The sequence below is a fragment of the Bombina bombina genome, chromosome 6, assembly GCF_027579735.1.
Source record: "Bombina bombina isolate aBomBom1 chromosome 6, aBomBom1.pri, whole genome shotgun sequence".
Lineage (NCBI taxonomy): Eukaryota > Metazoa > Chordata > Amphibia > Anura > Bombinatoridae > Bombina > Bombina bombina.
The window spans coordinates 193,718,253-193,736,221 of NC_069504.1; the positions used below are offsets into that span (position 1 = coordinate 193,718,253).

Genomic DNA, 17,969 nt, shown 5'->3' on the forward strand with positions numbered 1-17,969 from the left:
CCACCTGGTCCATAGTTTGGTGATCGGTGTTGCGCAGGCTCCTCCGGTGGCTTCGGCCTTCTGCACGTCGACTTCTGGTCTCGGGTCCTCCAGTGGTGGTACTTCCAGTGACGTCACTTCCGGTTCCTCCATTTGACGCCTGGCCGTGAAGAGGAGTGCATCGAGTTCCCCATGTGGCTCTGCAGGTAACTAAGGAGTGCCACAGGGGGGAACTTTGGCTCCGAGGGTTAGGCCTACAGGGGCGATGGGGGCTAAAGGTGCTCAGAGTGCTCGGGGGCATAAGGCAGTTGGAAAATGGGGCAATGGAGCTGCAGAGGGGCAATATGCAAGTTATAAGAGGCAATATGGAACCGAACTTGGTTCAGGGGATCAGGATAAGGGGGCTAATAAAACTGCTAGCGCGCGGTCAGGGGCAAAGGCCTCAGTGGGCAAAAATAAAGGTGCTGCGACACCTATTAGGCCCAGTATGAGTAGGATGTAAGGTGATAACATGGATTCTGATTCCACGGGCATGGTGATTGGCACGGATGACGGCAGCATGGATGGGATGGAATGTGATGATAGGCATAGTAGGCCTCAGTGTGCAGCCGCAGTTCCGCCCACAGCTAGGAAGGTAGTTACTAGGTCGGCTGCTAGGCAGGGTACCCCAACACAATTTCATAGTCTAGATATGGAATTAGCGCCAACTAGAAGTCGCAAGAAGGCCCCTTCCCAGGCCCCTAAGACAGTACACTTTAGTGAGGATATTGAGGATTTTTCTGAGGAAGAGCAGAGTGTTCATGTTGGAGAGGGGCGTGGTAATCGCCCATGTGGTCCCAGAGTGTCTGGGGGGGGAGCAGTATGCGAGCAGGGGGAAGGGGAGAGCTGAACTTCCCCTGTGTGGTACTCCTCTCTTGCATTCTGTTTTTCAGGATAGCGACACGGCAACTACTGGCAATTCCGGAAGTGGCATGGAGAGAGGAACATAGAGTGGTGCAAATTGCATGGTGTCGGAGGATGAGCGTCCCTCGACTTCGGGCGTGGTGTCGATACCGCCTAGGACAGGGTTGCAAACGAGTGAGTCCTCAGTTTCAGTGGGGTTCAGGGGTTTCACATCATCCTCGAATGATTCTGGGTCAGAGAATGACAAGGAGTTGGGTTTAAATGCTAAGGGTCATAAGCGAATGTACAAAATGCTTAGGTGGTTGACTGAGGAAAGAAAGGCTGCTAGGAAGGGGTTGCAAAGATCTTCAGAACCTGTTACCTCTGAGAAGTCTGATAGGGTATCCCAATCCAGATCCAGAGTCAGTGAGGCGCGTCGACCTGCTAACCGCAAGGTGGCACTCCACGGTGAAACACGATCCTGGTCATCTTATGATCTGCACGAACATCTTAAAACTAAGACAGTTCGGCGCATTCAGGAGGGGAAGTATGTCAATATCTTTGAGCTCTCTGTGGAAGCCTTGAGGCAGAAGGAAAGAGCTGAAGATGGGACCGGGCCGAAGAAATACCAGCGCCCTGACACGTTCCACAAGTGGCGACGTTGTTTCAGGATATACTCTTCTTGCTTTTTGGAGAAGTGGCACGATCAGTGTTTAGCCATATTAAAATATATAGAGAATATGGAAATCATTGCGGAAAATTATTGTGATGGACCCTGGCGGGTATATGATGAAGAATTCCGCAGGAAGATGGTAGGTAAACCTCTTCTTGACTTTGGATGTGTGGAGATGCAGCTTTGGGCCCGGCTGGGTCCTGAGAAAGTCCCGGGGACTTCTGCTCTTCCAGTGGGATCACACCTGGGCCATTCTGCTAGTAGGTTTCGCAGACGCCCCGCTGGGGTCTGTTGAAAATTTCAAGATAAGCACTGTGCGCTGGGAACTGTGTGTTCCTTTCGGCACACCTGCCGCAACTGCGGGGACCTCCCCCAGCCACAGATTGCAACAAGAAAAGCAAGAAACAGGATAGGGCTGGATCACGAGGCCCTGCTGTTGGTAAGAGTGGACACCCCGCTGAGGGTGGCCACAATTAGACCTTGGCTCGTGCTTACCCTGATAGGGATGCAGCTGCCTTGCTGGGGTTGGGTCTTCAGGAAGGTTTCATTATTCTGGTACAAGGTAAGGTTAAAGGTTCTGAGGGCCACAGGAAATTGAAATCATCTTACCAGTTTACAGATGCATTAAAGGAGAAATTGGGTAAGGAAGTATCGCTGGGTAGGATGTCCGGACCATTTAGGGTAAAGCCTATACCGGGATTGGTTATTTTTCCTTTAGGGGTCGTGCCAAAGATAGACTCAGGGAAGTTAAGGATGATTCAACACCTTTCCTACTCAAAAGGCAGGTCAGTCAATGATGCCATCCCGCAGGAATTGAGCACAGTTCATTATCAGTCCTTTGATGATGCCCTATGGGTGGTTTGGAGGTCGGGTCAAGGTGCCTTGCTGGCAAAACTTTATATAGAGCCTGCCTTCCGGCTGCTGCAGATGCACCCATCTTCTTTTTATCTAATGGGCTGTTTTTTCAACGGATCATACTTTGTCGATTGTTGTTTACCCATGGGGTGTTCAATTTCCTGCGCTTATTTTGAGGCTTTCAGCTCCTTCTTATATTGAGCTGTTGCTGAGGTGGCAGGGGAGGCTAGAATTGCTCACTATCTAGATGATTTTTTTATTGGTAGGCAGACAGGGCTCCAGGGAATGTGAGTTGCTTCTGCACACCATGAGACTGTTAATGACTAAATTCGGTGTTCCCTTGGCAGAGGACAAAACTGAGGGCCCTTGTACATGTCTTACATTCTTAGGGATAAAAATTGACTCTGTAGCCAAGGAATGCAGACTCCCGGCAGATAAAGTCCGGAAGATGCTTGAGGAAGTGAGAAGACTGGCTTCGGCGTTTTTTGCACATTAAAAGAGCTGCAAACCCTTTTGGGTCTGCTCAGATTTGCAGGACGAGTCATCAATTTTCTGAAAAGAATGGAGCGATTGTTGCCGGGGGTGACCTCCCCTAAGGCAAGAATTAAGGTTAACAAAGACATGAGGGACAATCTCCAGGTTTGGGATCAGTTCCTTAGGGAATTTAATGGGGTTTGCATTTGGCGCAAACCTCAGACGTGCGCGCAGTCCATTCACCTTTTTACGGATGCTGCGGGGTCCTTTGGCTACGGAGCTTACCTAGTTGGTAGGTGGAGCGCTGAGCCTTGGTCGGTCGAATGGACCATTAAGGGTCTTACCAGGAACATGTGCCTCCTGGAGCTTTTCCCCATTCTGGTGGCATTGGAGATCTGGGGAGATGAACTTAAGAACAGTTCCATGGTTTTTTTGAACGGACAATATGAGTGTGGTCTTTGCCATCAATGGACTCTCATCTTCATCCCCAGCAGTGGTTAGATATCTTAGGATTCTGGTCTTTTTCTGTAAATTGTTCACTATGACGGACTCTTCCAAGATGTTTTTGGTTCGCCAAATTCTTCAGGGCTGGGGGATGTTTGAAGTGCCACGACCCGACATTCGGGAACCCATAATTGCTGGTCGGTTACTCCTTTTGCTTCAGGTTCTACCTGACGTCTGTTCCTCGGAATATGAGGTTCAACTGTTTCCACTGCGTTTGCCATGGCATTTCATGGTGCCCTTCAAGTTGGGGAATTGGTACCGCAGTCTGAGATGGTGAAAGTGGGAGGTGTGTTGTCCAAACACGTTTGATTCGCCGACAATGGGGTATTACTATTTATTCCCAGATCCAAAGTGGATCAGGAGAGTAGGGGTGCTTGGCTGTCGCTCCCTGTGAATCAGGGTTCCACCAGTTGCCCTTACATCCTGTTGAAGGCCTTCTCGGACGTGCGTCCAGTAGGTTTGCACAGGTTTTTAATTCACCAGAGGTCCTGGGATGGGCTGCAGAAAAGGCAGGGCTAAATCCCAATACCATAGCTCCTCACTCATTTAAGGTTGGAGTTGCTATGACAGCGGCGGCTTTAGGTTGGTCTGCTGACCATATCATAGCATTGGGGAGGTGGAAATCTAGGAGATATCAGTTATATGTGAAACCCATTTTATACCACTGCTAAGTATTACAGTGTTTGTTTGTTGTGATGTTTTCATTGTTATGGTATGGACCTAACACTTGTTTCTTTTGCAGGGCCTAGCAGTGGTCCGCTCTGTGTCTGGATTGTGGGGCACTCATTCGTGCACTGGGCAGCCATCCGAGCTTCTACTCAACCTGGAGGACAGCAACTGGGGTTCTCATCATCTAGGGTGGTTATTAGGTGGTTAGGAAGGAGAGGCCTTTGCTGGGCAGATCTTCCTGGATTGCTGCAAGATGCCATGAAACATTGGGAGAAACCCCACGTTTTGATCCTCCACTTAGGTGGAAACGATCTTAGCTCAATTCCCAGATGGGATTTGAGTGCGGTGATCCAGTCGGACCTGCGCACCTTCAAAGCTCAACAGGGACGTGAGGAAATTGATGTTTGAGCTTAGGGGCTTTGTTGTGGAGCACAAAACCATTACGGCAGTTGACCAGAGCCTCTACCGCCATGGGGTACATCTTTCGGACCATGGCATGGACCTGTTTATTGAAGACCTAAGACAGTCCCTACTCCTATTTGTGTGAGTTTTGGGTGGTGGCAAGAGTAGCCCTGAATATGTGGGTGATCTCATGGCGGGTGGACAGTGTTCGGGGGCAGGATATGATCGAGGTAGAGTGGTGGCTACTTCCAGCCAGGGGTGAAGTTCTCAGATGCGTGTCTGGGGTGTTCCCTGCCCATGTGATTCAAAGCCGAGAACTCCCTAAGCTATTCCAGTATTGAGCTTCGCTCTGCTTCCTCTCCTGCTCTCTGGTGCTGTCCATCTTGTTAGCATGGGTTACTACGCATTAGCTAGTACCTGATTGCCGCCCCCCTGGTCCATGTTTATTCGTGCTGGTCGTTTGGTTCCTGTGTTGCCACAATAAACGTGACCTGCGGGTTTTATAACCAAGAAGTTGTTTGTGTGTTTATTTCTATGTTAGAAATGAAGTTAAAAGTTTACATTAAACTTTAGGATATAAATAGTTAAGTTATGATAATTCTTCCCACAGAGGAGGAAATGGCATTTAATCCCTTAAGGAAATGTAAGGTAAATTGCCTGGAATCCACATAAGGGTTAAGGCCAAGCCAGAGGAGTGGGAGTGTTCTGGTTTGTGTGTGAAATAATGTTGCAGATAGAGAAGAGGGGTTACCTTTTTAAGACCTGTACAGGAAGTACAAGTCCTCTTTCTGCTGGTTTCTTCAACGTTTTCCCCACTCTGTCCCTTCCTTATGTATTATTTTAGGTGGCAATCATTAGAGGGATTCATCCCTATGGTGGTGCCTAGAATTAGGGGTGTCCAAAGCATGATGAGGGCTAGCCAGCCTATTTCTACAAGTCCAAGGACGTTAAATTTCAGCTCCCCAGGTGCTCAATGTGGTTGGCACCTTATTGACCCTGCTCCTAATGGTACGGAGTGGTGGGTTTGCACCCTGCGCTGGTGGGTGGACAGTGTCCGGGGGCAGGATGTGATCGAGGTAGAGTGACGGCTACTTCCGGCCAGGGGTGAAGTGATCAGACGCGTGTGTGGGGTGTTCTCTGCCCTTGTGATTTGAAGCCAAGAACTCCCTAAGCCATTCCAGTATTGAGCTACGCTCTGCTTTCTCTCCTGCGCCCTGGTACTGCCCATCTTGTTAGCATGGGTTACTATGCATTAGCTAGTACCTGATTACCGCCTTTCTGGTCCATGTTTATTCGTGCTGGTTGTTTGGTTCCTGTGTTGCCACAATAAACGTGACCTGCAGGTTTTATAACCAAGAAGTTGTTTGTGTGTTTATTTATATGTTAGAAATGAAGTTAAAAGTTTACATTAAACTTTAGGATGTAAATAGTTAAGTTATGATAATTCTTCCCACAGAGGAGGATATGGCATTTAATCCCTTATGAGTTTTCCCTAAAATGCTTAGTTGGATATGGTTCCCCAGAAAGAATGCAAATAGAGACTGTGCTTAATTTCATAATGAAAGTCAATTTGAAAGGTTTTTTTTTCCAATTGCATGCTCTATCTGAATCATTTCGCCACCAATCAGCAAGCACTACCCAGGTGCTGAACCAAAAATGGGCCAGCTCCAAAAATGTAATTCCTGCTTTTCAAATAAAGATACAAAGAAAAAATTGATAATAGGAGTAAATTAGAAAGTTGCTTAAAATTGCCTGCTCTACCTGAATCATACAAGAAAACATCTAGGTTTAATTATGGTAACATTTACCTAAGCATCCCACAAAGAGTACAGTGATTGATCAGCACAAGCTAATATATATCTATAATTTGCCAAAGTAAATTAGACCAGGAGCATTCTACCAAGCTTTTCAAAATATGTATCCCTGATCTGCTGTTTATCTGCAAAACCTTGTCAAATGTGTTAGCAAAATGACAGTGTTAATGTGATGGTGAATTTCCTAATCCCCCTCCGCATTTCCACTCTATTTATATATTTTTTCCTGAGGGGACATTTTCACCTCCCATCCAATCAGCTCACTAGCCACACAGCAGCTCTGCAACGTCTTTTTTTTTTTTTTTCTCTTAATGCCGTGTGGCTAGCAAGCTTCTTGGATGAGAGGTGAAAATGTCACTTCAGGAAAAAACATCAACTTTGAATTTAGTGGACTGAGGGAGTGGGGTTAAGGAATAAAAATATTGTAGGGAATGTAAGGCATTTGCTATTATTGAGCATTATACATAAAATACTACACATATTATGAATTTGGCTTTATGATTTGTTAAATTTACCATCCCTTTAAATTACTTTAAAACATATCTTTATGATACGAGTCCTTTAGATAAATTATAATGTTGATAAGAAAATGATACTGAGCTGTAGGTTATGAATTATCCATTTTAGGGTACAGAGATATAAGATCACTGCAAGCTAAATATATCTTGGACTACTGAGCTGGTTTGGATACAGTGGCGTCACAGTTTACATATTTTGTATGTGTGTGTGTGTTTTTGTGTGTGTCTGAGTGTTTTGTATGTGTGTGTTTCTGAGTGTTTTGTGTGTGTGACTGAGTGTTTCTGTGTGTGTGCCTGAGTGTTTCTGTGTGTGTGCCTGAGTGTTTGTGTGTGTGTATCTAAATGTTTTTGTGTGTGTCTGAGTGTTTTTGTGTGTGTGTCAGAGTGTTTTTGTGTGTGTGTTTTTGTATGTGTGTCTGAGTGTGTTTCCGAGTGTTTGTGTGTGCATCTGAGTGTGTTTTTAAGTGTGTCTGAGTGTTTGTATGTGTGTGTGTCTGTGTTTTTGTGTTTGTGTGTGTCTGCTTTCTGGGGGGGGGGGGGTGACACCAACCCTAGTGACGCCACTGTTTGGATAACCTAACGCACAGCCAAAATTGGAAAACATCTGACAGATTTCATGAAAGCAGGAAAAGGGCTCCAACAATGACACATTGAAACATTTGCATAGCAAATTTCACATATGCAGTCAAAAGTTATTTAAAGGTATATAAAACCCATAATATTTCCTTCATGATTCAGACAGAGAATGTAATTTTAAACAACATTCCAATTTACCTTTAGGGGCCGAATTATCAAGCTCTGAAGACCTGAAGGCTCGCCGGAAACAGAAGTTATGAAGCAGCGGTCTAAAGACCGCTGCTCCATAACTTGTCTACCTGCTTTGAGGCGGCGGAAAGAAATCAACTCGATCAAATACTATCGGGTTGATTGACACCTGCAAATCTGCAGGGGGCGGTATTGGACAAGCAGTTCTGGTGAACTGCTTGTGCAATGATAAATGCCGACAGCGTATACTTTATTTTCAAGAGGTGCTTCTGGGATTTAAAACAAGAGGTTATGGGGGTCATTAGTAGGACGCCCCTTCCATTAACAAATATATGATTTCTAGCACAGCAAAAGAGAACCTGAGCGTGACCTGAGACTTGAAGTTAAAGGGTTTGTAAAAAAAAGTTTCACAAAACTTATGTAAAACACATTGAAATAAAGTATTACACTCAGATAAATACATTTTTCATTAAAAAAAACGTACTTTATATTGGCCTAGAGCAGATTTAGGCTAGCACATGAGTGACAAAATAAAAAGGCTTTATTTAGGGTTCCCATGAGAAGTCTATTGAGAGAGAGAGTTAGCATGCGATATCTGAAGTGCTGAAGTTAACGAGTCTTTTGCTCATGCGCAAACCTTTTACTTTTAACTTGCAATACCAGCGCTAACCTGGGAGCGCTAATATTTTACCTTGAGCGCAGTTAGCTCTCATGAGTGATGAAAATGTATTGCTCCATTCATAATCTTTCCTTGTATATGTATATATATATATATATATTATATATATATATATATATATATATATATATATATATATATATATATATATATATATATATATATATATATATAAAACAGTCCAGAATAATCAGGACACACAATACTAAGTCAACACCTCGGTGCCCTACTATGAAATAGTAATATGAAGCATCTGAAAATCAGGACCCGGTTCCAATCCCATATGATTTCCAAATAAATGTAGGCGCTCAGAGTAGTATATCAACACCTTTAATGCATATCCAAATGCTCAAAATCCATAACGTTTCGGCCCCAACCTGATGACTTGTTCACATGGAAGCCAAACAATATATACAGTGTATATATATATATATATATATATATACATACAGTTGTGCTCAAAAGTTTGCATATCCTGGCAGAAATTGTGAAATTTAGATTTTTAAAATATGACTGATTATGCCAAAAAACTGTCTTTTATTTAAGAATAGTGATAACATAGTTGTTTGGATTCTTTTAAAATCATAATGATAACAGAAATCCCCCAAATGGCCCTGATTAAAAATTTACATACCCTTAAATGTTTGGCCTTGTTACAGACACACAAGGTGACACACACAGGTTAAAATGTCAATTAAAGGTTAATTTCCCACATCTGTAGCTTTTTAAATAGCAATTAGTGTCTGTGTATAAATTGTCAATGAGTTGGTTAGCTCTCCTGTGGATGCCCTGAGCAGGCTAGATACTGAGCCATGGGGAGCAGAAAAGAACTGTCAAAAGACCTGCGGAACAAGGTAATGAAACTTTATAAAGATGGAAAAGGATATAAAAAGATATTCAAAGCCTTGACAATGCCAGTCAGTACTGTTCAATCACTTATTAAGAAGTGGAACATTTCAGGGATCTCTTGATACCAAGCCAAGGTCAGGTAGACCAAGAAAGATTTTAGCAACAACTGCCAAAGGAATAGTTCGGGATACAAAGAAAAACCCACAGGTAACCTCAGGAGAAATACAGGCTGTGTGGTTGTTTCAAGGAGCACAATACGATGATACTTGAACAAAAATAAGCTGCATGGTCAAGTTGCCAGAAAGAAGCATTTACTGCGCCAATGCCACAAAAAAAGTCTGCTTTCAATATGTCCGACAACACCTTGACATGCCTCACAGCTTCTAGCACACTGTAATTTGGAGTGACGAGACCAAAATAGAGCTTTATGGTCACAAACATAAGCGCTATGTTTAGAGAGGGGTCAACAAGGCCTATAGCGAAAAGAATACCATCCCCACTGTGAAGTATGGTGGTGGCTCACTGATGTTTTTTTTTGGGGGGTGAGCTCTAAAGGCACGGGAAATCTTGTGAAAATTGATGGCAAGATGAATGCAGCATGTTATCAGAAAATACTGGCAGACAACTTGCATTCTTCTGCACAAAATCTGCGCATGGGACGCTCTTTGACTTGGACAGCATGACAATGATCCTAAGCAAAAGGTCAAGTTGACCCGTCAGTGGTTACAGCAGAAAAAGGTGAAGGTTCTGGAGTGGTCATCACAGTCTCCTGACCTTAACATCATCAAGCCACTCTGGGGAGATCTCAAACCTGCGGGTCCATGCAAGTCAACCAAATACTTTGCATGACCTCAAGGCATTTTGCCAAGACGAATGGGCAGCTATACCACCTACAAGAATTTGGGGCCTCATAGACAACTATTACAAAAAAATGCACACTGTCATTGATGCTAAAGGGAGCAATACACAGTATTAAAAGCTAAGGATATGCAGACTTTTGAACAGGGGTCATTTCATTTTTGTATTTGTTGCCACATTTTGTTTTATGATTGTGCCATTCTGTTATGACCTATGGTTGAATATTAATCTCATAGGAAATAAAAGAAATGTGTTTTGCCTGCTCACTCATGTTTTCTTTAAAAATGTTACATATATTACCAATTCTCCAAGGGTATGAAAACTTTTGAGCACAACTGTATGTGTATATATATATATATATATATATAAAAATATTCACACCAAGTGCTACAAGGAGTAGGTAGAGAAACATATGTACATTATGTACATTATGTATGATGAGAGGAAGCTCACAGTCATTTGTGGAAGCAGCTGAAGTCGATTGTCATATTTAATCCTTTAGGTGTCAAAGTCCCTAAGCGATGTATCCAGCGCAACTCCAACTGTAAAAGGGCATTCGCCCTGTCACCGCCACGTCTGGGTTTCGGAACGTGATCAATCAGAATTGTCCTCATTGAGGAAATCGTATGTCATGCCTGTTGGAAATGGCGCGCAACCGGTTGGTCGGAAGACCCTTTATCAATGGCCATCCTAATAGCTGCTTTATGGTTGGCTAGCCTTTCTCTAAAGGTGGTGATAGTTTTGCCCACATAATATAAAGAACAGGGGCAAATAATCACATATATCACATGGTCTGAAGTACAGGTTAGCCTGTGTTGTATAGAGAACAATTTGTTGGTATGAGGGTGGTGGAATTTATTACCCACAATCATCCCGTTACAGGTAACACAGTTCCCACATCTGTAACAACCATTCTTCTTCCTTGGTAGCCATGTGTCTTTCTGATAGCTCTGTACCGGATCAGTCCGAACCAGCAAGTCCCGCAGGTGCCGTGCCCTCTTGTACACCATTCTAGGTGGTGGTAACCCATCAAATGGCAGGGTGGAATCCGTAGAAACCAGAGGCCAGTGTTGTTCAATTACTTTTTTCACCTTGTGGGATGCCGGTGTAAATGTGGTAATGAAATTGAGTCATTTATCCACTTGTTTAGGTAGTTTATTGCTTAGTGAGTGCTGGTTAAGTGCTTGTGCTTTCTCACATTGTCCCTCAATAAGATGTTCAGGGTAGCCTCTGTCAGTGAATTTTTGGGCCATCTCTTCCAGTTGTCTCTTCTTGTGAGCCTCCTCTGTGTTATTTCTGACCACACGTAGGAGCTGAGAGGAACTGACTCCAGATTTTTGATAATTTGGATGGTAGCTGTTGTAGTGTAGTGTAGAGTTTTTATTGGTAGGTTTATTATACAATGTAGTGTTTAATCTTAAACCACACTCCGTTGTTTTTTTTTATATTTCTAAATCAAGAAAGTGTATCCTCTATATACTAGTTTCAATCTTAAATCTAACGGTGGAGTTTAAGCTATTTAAATCGTTAAACCATGACATGAGTGATTCCATACCACCCCTCCACACCAAGAAGACGTCATCAATATAGCGCCAATAGAATCTTATGGAGCTCTGTTCTGGAGTGAGAAATATATTAGAAAAAAAATAATCACATATATATTTTAAAATAAAAAGAACCATTTTCTTGAAATGTATAGTATTTCTAACTAGTATAACACGGTTTTGGGTTAGCACATGAGCAATGTTGGTTTTTAAAGCGCGCTCCATTGAAGTCTATGGGGAGAAAAAGATAGCGCAGTCGCAATATCCTAAGTCCTGAAGTTAGCGATCATCGAGTTTCGCTTGCACGCTAAGTTTTTACTTTCAACTTGTAATAACTTGTAATAAGCACATTATCCACACTCAAGAGATTCCCATCTCCTTGAGGGAAGGCACATTATCTTCCAATGTCTGTCTGAGCGACACCAATAGGAGGGCAGACATCCTACCCTCATTCTTTAACAGATAGTTTTTTTTAAACAGCATACCCCATAGAAGTCTATGGGGAGAAGAAATTAGAGTGGTAGTGGTATCCCCGTGCATCCGTATTTAGTGCGCCACTTGTAATCTGGCCCATTAAGGGGAAACAAATTGTATAGCACAGTGTTCCTTTAACAGAGACAGGAAACCCCAACATTTTCTTTTGTGATTTGGATAGAACATACTTTCCAATTTACCTCTATTATCATATTTTCTTCATTATCTTGTTAACCTTTGCTGACCTAACAGCTTTGCACTACTGACAGCTAGCTGAGTACATCTAGTTAGCCAATCACAAGAGACAAATATGTTCTGGCACCAATCAGCAGCTAGCTCCCACTAGTGTAGGTTATGTGCATATTCTTTTTCAACTAGGGATACCAGGAGAATGAAGCACATTTGGAAATAGAAGTGAATTTAAAAATGTCTTAAAATGACATGCTCTATCTGAATCACGCAAATTTAATTTTGACTTTCCAATCCCTTTAAGTAAATGCAAAGTTCTATCTAGTAGATTTTTTTTTTTTTTTTTTTTTACAAATGTAGTAATACATTTTCTTTCTTTGAAATAATTGTATTTAAACGAACCTGCTCTACAGCTCATGCTGAAAACAGTGAAGTGTACACACTGATGATAAATTAAAGTATTGGCTTTTCCTGGGAGCTGTGAGTACAGTTTTGAAGTAGGATAGAAATTTGCTTGATTGATGAATAGATCTAAATGTCATGCAAAAAGAAAAATGAGCGTTGAGATAATGGCAATAATCGTTATTTATTTTGCTATATAGCAATGTGTGCAAATGACAGCCTCCATAATATATTGCTAGCCTACAAAAAAATTAAATGTAAATGGTATATCCTTCTGCACAATAACACTGTATTAATCATAAATATGAGCGCACCACATAATGCGACTACACATTTTATTTAAAGCTGAATTATTATTTTTTATTTACAATGATGGCGTAATCATTTTTTTTTTTATATATAAATATAATTTGGGAAAATTGCCTTAAAATATATGTGATGTATAGCCACACATTGATTTTTGATCGAAAGCAATTTAAAAAACCTTGTGCTTGAGTGACTTTCATACTAAAATAAATAGTGAAAAGTGACAAGGTTATCTGATGGTTGTTACTAAAATTCTGTTAAACTAGACATAATATATATATATATATATATATATATATATATATATATATATATATATATATATATATTGTGTGTCACAGGGTTATCTGATGGTTGTTACTAAAATTCGGTTAAACTAGACGTAATATATATATATATATATACTGTACCTGTAAATTCTTACAGGGCTTGAAATTTTCAGTGATCCAGACGGACTTAGAAATTGTAGCAGACAATTTAGGAATTTGAATTTTACCTATCTTTAACATTGACTAGTAATTTTTTCCCTCTGGGCTAGTAGCTTTTAACCCTAGACGCTTTTAATCTGGTTATCCACTTCCACAAATGATGTGCCTGAACTCAGGAGGTAAGTAGTAGAACTTTTACTAATACTATATGTTTGCTATATTTGTTAATGCAACCTCCTGCCAACCTCTGCATCCTATATACACTAAGCATTCTACTGCCTCAATTAACCCTAACCTCCACTAATTTGACTCTCATACTGCTATTAGCCAAAAGGGACAGTCAACACCAAATTTTTTATTGTTTAAAAAGATATATAATGCCTTTACTACCCATTCCCCAGCTTTGCATTACAAACATTGTTATATTAACATATCATATTTAAACCTCTAGATTTCTGCCTGTTTCTAAGCCACTACATACAGCCTCTTATCACATGCTTTTTTATTAGCTTTTCATAACAGGAGACTGCTAGTTCATGTGGGCTATATATATAACATTCGGCTAGATTACAAGTTTTGCAGTACAACTTTTAACTCTGAAAAATTGGCCATTACGCTGGAATGGCCAGGAATGCATATTACGAGTCACGTCAGTATAGCTATACTGCAAGCATTTTAGCCTGTAACTCAACGTCCATTCCGCACTCAAAAATATGACGTTTTGTGCATTCAAGTTAAAAAGTTTGCGTTACAGTCAATACCGACACGATCCATACCACCATCTAAGACCAGTAGTTATGGATTTTGTGTAACAAAAAAAGTTTCACAAAACTCATAACTAAAATGTTACAAAGTACACTAACACCCATAAACTACCTATTAACCCTTAAACCACCACCCTCCCGCATCGCAAACACTATCTTAAACCTATTAACCCTAAACTGCCACTACCCAACATCACCCACACTAAATAAACCTATTAACCCCTAAACCTCTGGCCCCACACATCGCATAAAAACTTACCTGTGAAATAAAAATAAACCTAACATTAAACTATAAATTAACCTAACATTACTATTCTAATAAAATTTAGACAGAAAAAGCTCAGAGACGCTCCCAAGGTTTATGTTTGTATTGTAGAAAGTCAGGACGCTAGGTCCGAGAATGCAAGGTTAAACCTAAATCTTTGGGAGGAAAGGAACGTTCCCCTCTTCTCAGCAGTAAAAACATGTTTCATAGTTCTGCCTCTCATCTGTCTATCTCCCTCTCTATACAGCTGAATAATAAACCGATGATTCTTGCTGCCATGGTGGATTCTGGAGCCAGTGGATGCTACATAGACATCACCCTAGCCAGAACTTTATCTATCCGTACAACACAAAAATCCATACTCACTTATATCCAACTCATCGATGGCTCTATAATAGAAGAGACTGTTTCATTAAAGTCAACCGATGATTCTTGCTGCCATGGTGGATTCTGGAGCCAGTGGATGCTACATAGACATCACCCTAGCCAGAACTTTATCTATCCGTACAACACAAAAATCCATACTCACTTATATCCAACTCATCGATGGCTCTATAATAGAAGAGACTGTTTCATTAACTATATTAATTGGAGACAAACATAAATAAAAAATGTCCTTTGATTTGGTACACTCCCCTATATTTCCTCTTGTATTGAGGTTAAACTAGCTAAAGAGACATAATCCTACCATAGACTGGGAGACTGGCAAATTAAGTTTTATTTCCTCCTTTTGTTGGTCACACTGCATCCCTGATTCATTTATCCATTCCACCTTAGAAAAAAACAACATAGATAAAGAACAAACGATCATTCCTCCATCATATAAAGATTTCTATGATGTATTCCAGAAAAAAAGGAGCAGATGTATTGCTCCCTCATAGAGAATATGACTGTTCCATTGATGTATTACCTGGATCTACAGTACCTTTTGGGCGCATATATCTCTTATCAGAACCAGAATCTAAAATATTAAAGGAATATATAGAAGAAAATCTAGCTAAAGCCTTTATCCGTCCATCAACCTCTCCTGCTGGAGCAGATCCCTGTGTTGATTATAGAGCATTAAATGATATCACTATAAAAAAACAGATACCCATTACCTCTGATCCCTAAGTTATTGGAAAGACTACACAAAGCAACTGTATTTAGCAAACTAGGACCTATGTGGGGCATATAACCTAGTCAGAGTCCAGACAGATGATGAGTGGAAGACAGTCTTTTGTTCCAGGTATGGACATTTTGAATACCTTGTGATGCCCTATGGGTTATGCAATTCCCCTGCCACATTCCAAAGATTTGTTAATGACATTCTACAAGACATTATGGCCATTTTTGTTGTTGTTTATTTAGATAACATTTTAATTTATTCCACATCATCAGACAAACATGAAGAACATGTACGTACAGTATTGTCACTCCTCCGAAAAAACATCGCCTATATGTAAAGCTAGAAAAATGCACTATTCAGGTTACCACTGTCAAGTTCTTGGGTTATGTATTATCCCTTGGTAAATTGGAGATAGATCCCGTTAAAATTAAAGCCATAATAACCTGGCCTGTTCCTTCAACAAAAAAAGGGTGTACAGTGCTTTCTAGGCTTCTGTCATTTTTACCGGAAATTCATACGAGATTTTTCAAAATTAGTTCAGCCCATTACAGTATTAACCAACAAAGACACCAAATTCTTCTGCTTACCACAGGCACAAAGGGCATTTGAAGAATTAAAGAAGTTATTCACCTCTGCCCCTATACTAATTTTACCCATGGTCATTAAACCCTATTTCCAGGATGTTGATGCTTCAGAAACAGCTGTTGGAGCAATATTGCAATAAATGCTGGTCCAAAGAATTTAATACATCCTACTTATTTCTCTCACTCCTTATCTTCAGCAGAAAGAAGTTATGATGTTGGAGATAGAGAATTATTGGCAATAAAATTGGTGCTAGAAGAATGGAGACATATTTTGGAAGGTACCAGTCATCAAGTAACCATTTATACTGATCATAGGAATCTGGAATATTTACAGTCTGCACGAAGATTAAAACCCAGGGAAGCAAGGTAGGCTTTGTTCTTTAGTCATTTTTCTCTAATCATAACTTACAGACCTGGTTCACACAATGGTAAGGCTGATGCACTATCCCGTATGATTGATAATAGTCTCAAGAACACAGAAATCTCTAAACCTATCTTACAGAAAGAATGCTTTTTACAACCTCTACTAATTTATGGAGAAAAACAAGTGCTATAATGATAACAACTATGTAACCAAATACTATTCCTCCTCTGTGGTTACAACATGGTCTTTACCATTATAAGGATAAGATATATACGTTCTTCCAAAAGCTATCCTAAACGTTCTACAATACCATCATGACCATCAAGAAGACCAAAGACCTTGTTTGTCGTAAGTTCTGGTGGCCTACACTTCCCAAGGATGTAATCTCCTATGTATCTGCCTGCCCTATATGTGCCAGAGCTAAGAGTCCCCACAAAAAACCTTCAGGACTTCTAAGACCATTGATACAAACAAAAGTGGAGGAGCACAGACAGGGTTATAATGCAAGTAAAATGTTTATTTACAGAGTAGCGCCGTAGCGCAAACTGAGTGAAAAAAATTTGCACGAGTGAAAAATAGACACAGCATGGAGGGGATAAACACCCCGGGGTTAAGATACAGATATGTCTTACGGGCTAAAAACAGACAGTTAGACGCATTTCAGCATATAGCCTTACTCTTAACCTAGGTTAAAATTGTACAATGTGCTCTATAAAACTATCAACCCCTCTCCCCATTGGACACCGGGTTCACACACCCTTTCTAGTATGACCAATGGGAATTTTTCAGAACTAGCAGCTCAAAACAATGTATTCAGTATTCATGGAATATAGATCTTATCACATGAAAAGTAGCCAGGGGTACACTATGTACATTTTAGATATTGAATACATGCATGTCCGACTGACTTCAGCAATCACCCGTCTGGAACCAGAAGGGACTTCTCACGTCTACGCTCACTGTTACACAATTTAGCATGATAACAGCATTGTGACCCTAGCAAGCAATCCAACAGCCCGTATCCATATGCTGTTTGCGTATTGAGGGAGCACCAAACCTGGAGGAGCAGTGAAAAAATATAAATATAATAATAACACCTTACTCTAACCTCTCTTGGTTTGTGTTAGCTTAGACATTATCATCTACATATTACTAATTCTTAACAAACAGTCAGGAGGTGAGGGGTTGAATTAATTATATTATTAAATGCTGAGTGGAAAACCCCCTCCCACAACTATCAAGACACCTTATTAACTAGTCAAGTGACTGATGGGGACCATTGCCTGTTCCTAGTAAACCCTGGGACGATATATCCATGGATTTTATAATAGAACTTCCTAAGGCACAAGGATATAATACCATTATCATCATTGTAGATCGGTTTAGCAAAATGGCACATTTAATTGCCACTAAAGGACTTCCTACAGCTAGTCAAACTGCTACTTTATTCATCAATGAAATCTTCCGACTGCATGGGATGCCAGAATCCATTGTCTCAGATAGAGGTACGCAATTTACCTCCAGGTTTTGGACCTCATTCTGCCAAGTATTACAAACGGACAAACAGAACGTACAAATCAAACTTTAGAGCGGTATTTACGATGTTTTGTTTCAACACAA

General features: G+C 40.9%; 1 protein-coding gene across 2 annotated transcripts in view; it reads right to left on the reverse strand.

The window, feature by feature from the left end:
- The window catches only part of LSMEM1 (leucine rich single-pass membrane protein 1), an 86,194-nt gene that overhangs the window by 55,001 nt on the left and 13,224 nt on the right, over positions 1-17,969 (reverse strand). The window contains exon 2 of one of the 2 annotated variants that reach the window (XM_053719775.1): positions 12,531-12,659. The exons of the other annotated variant lie outside the window; for it this stretch is intronic. Within the exon in view, the coding sequence (XP_053575750.1) occupies positions 12,531-12,546 (16 nt within the window). The 5' untranslated portion in view covers positions 12,547-12,659. The remainder of the gene's footprint in view (positions 1-12,530; positions 12,660-17,969) is intronic. 2 annotated transcript variants of the gene reach the window in all.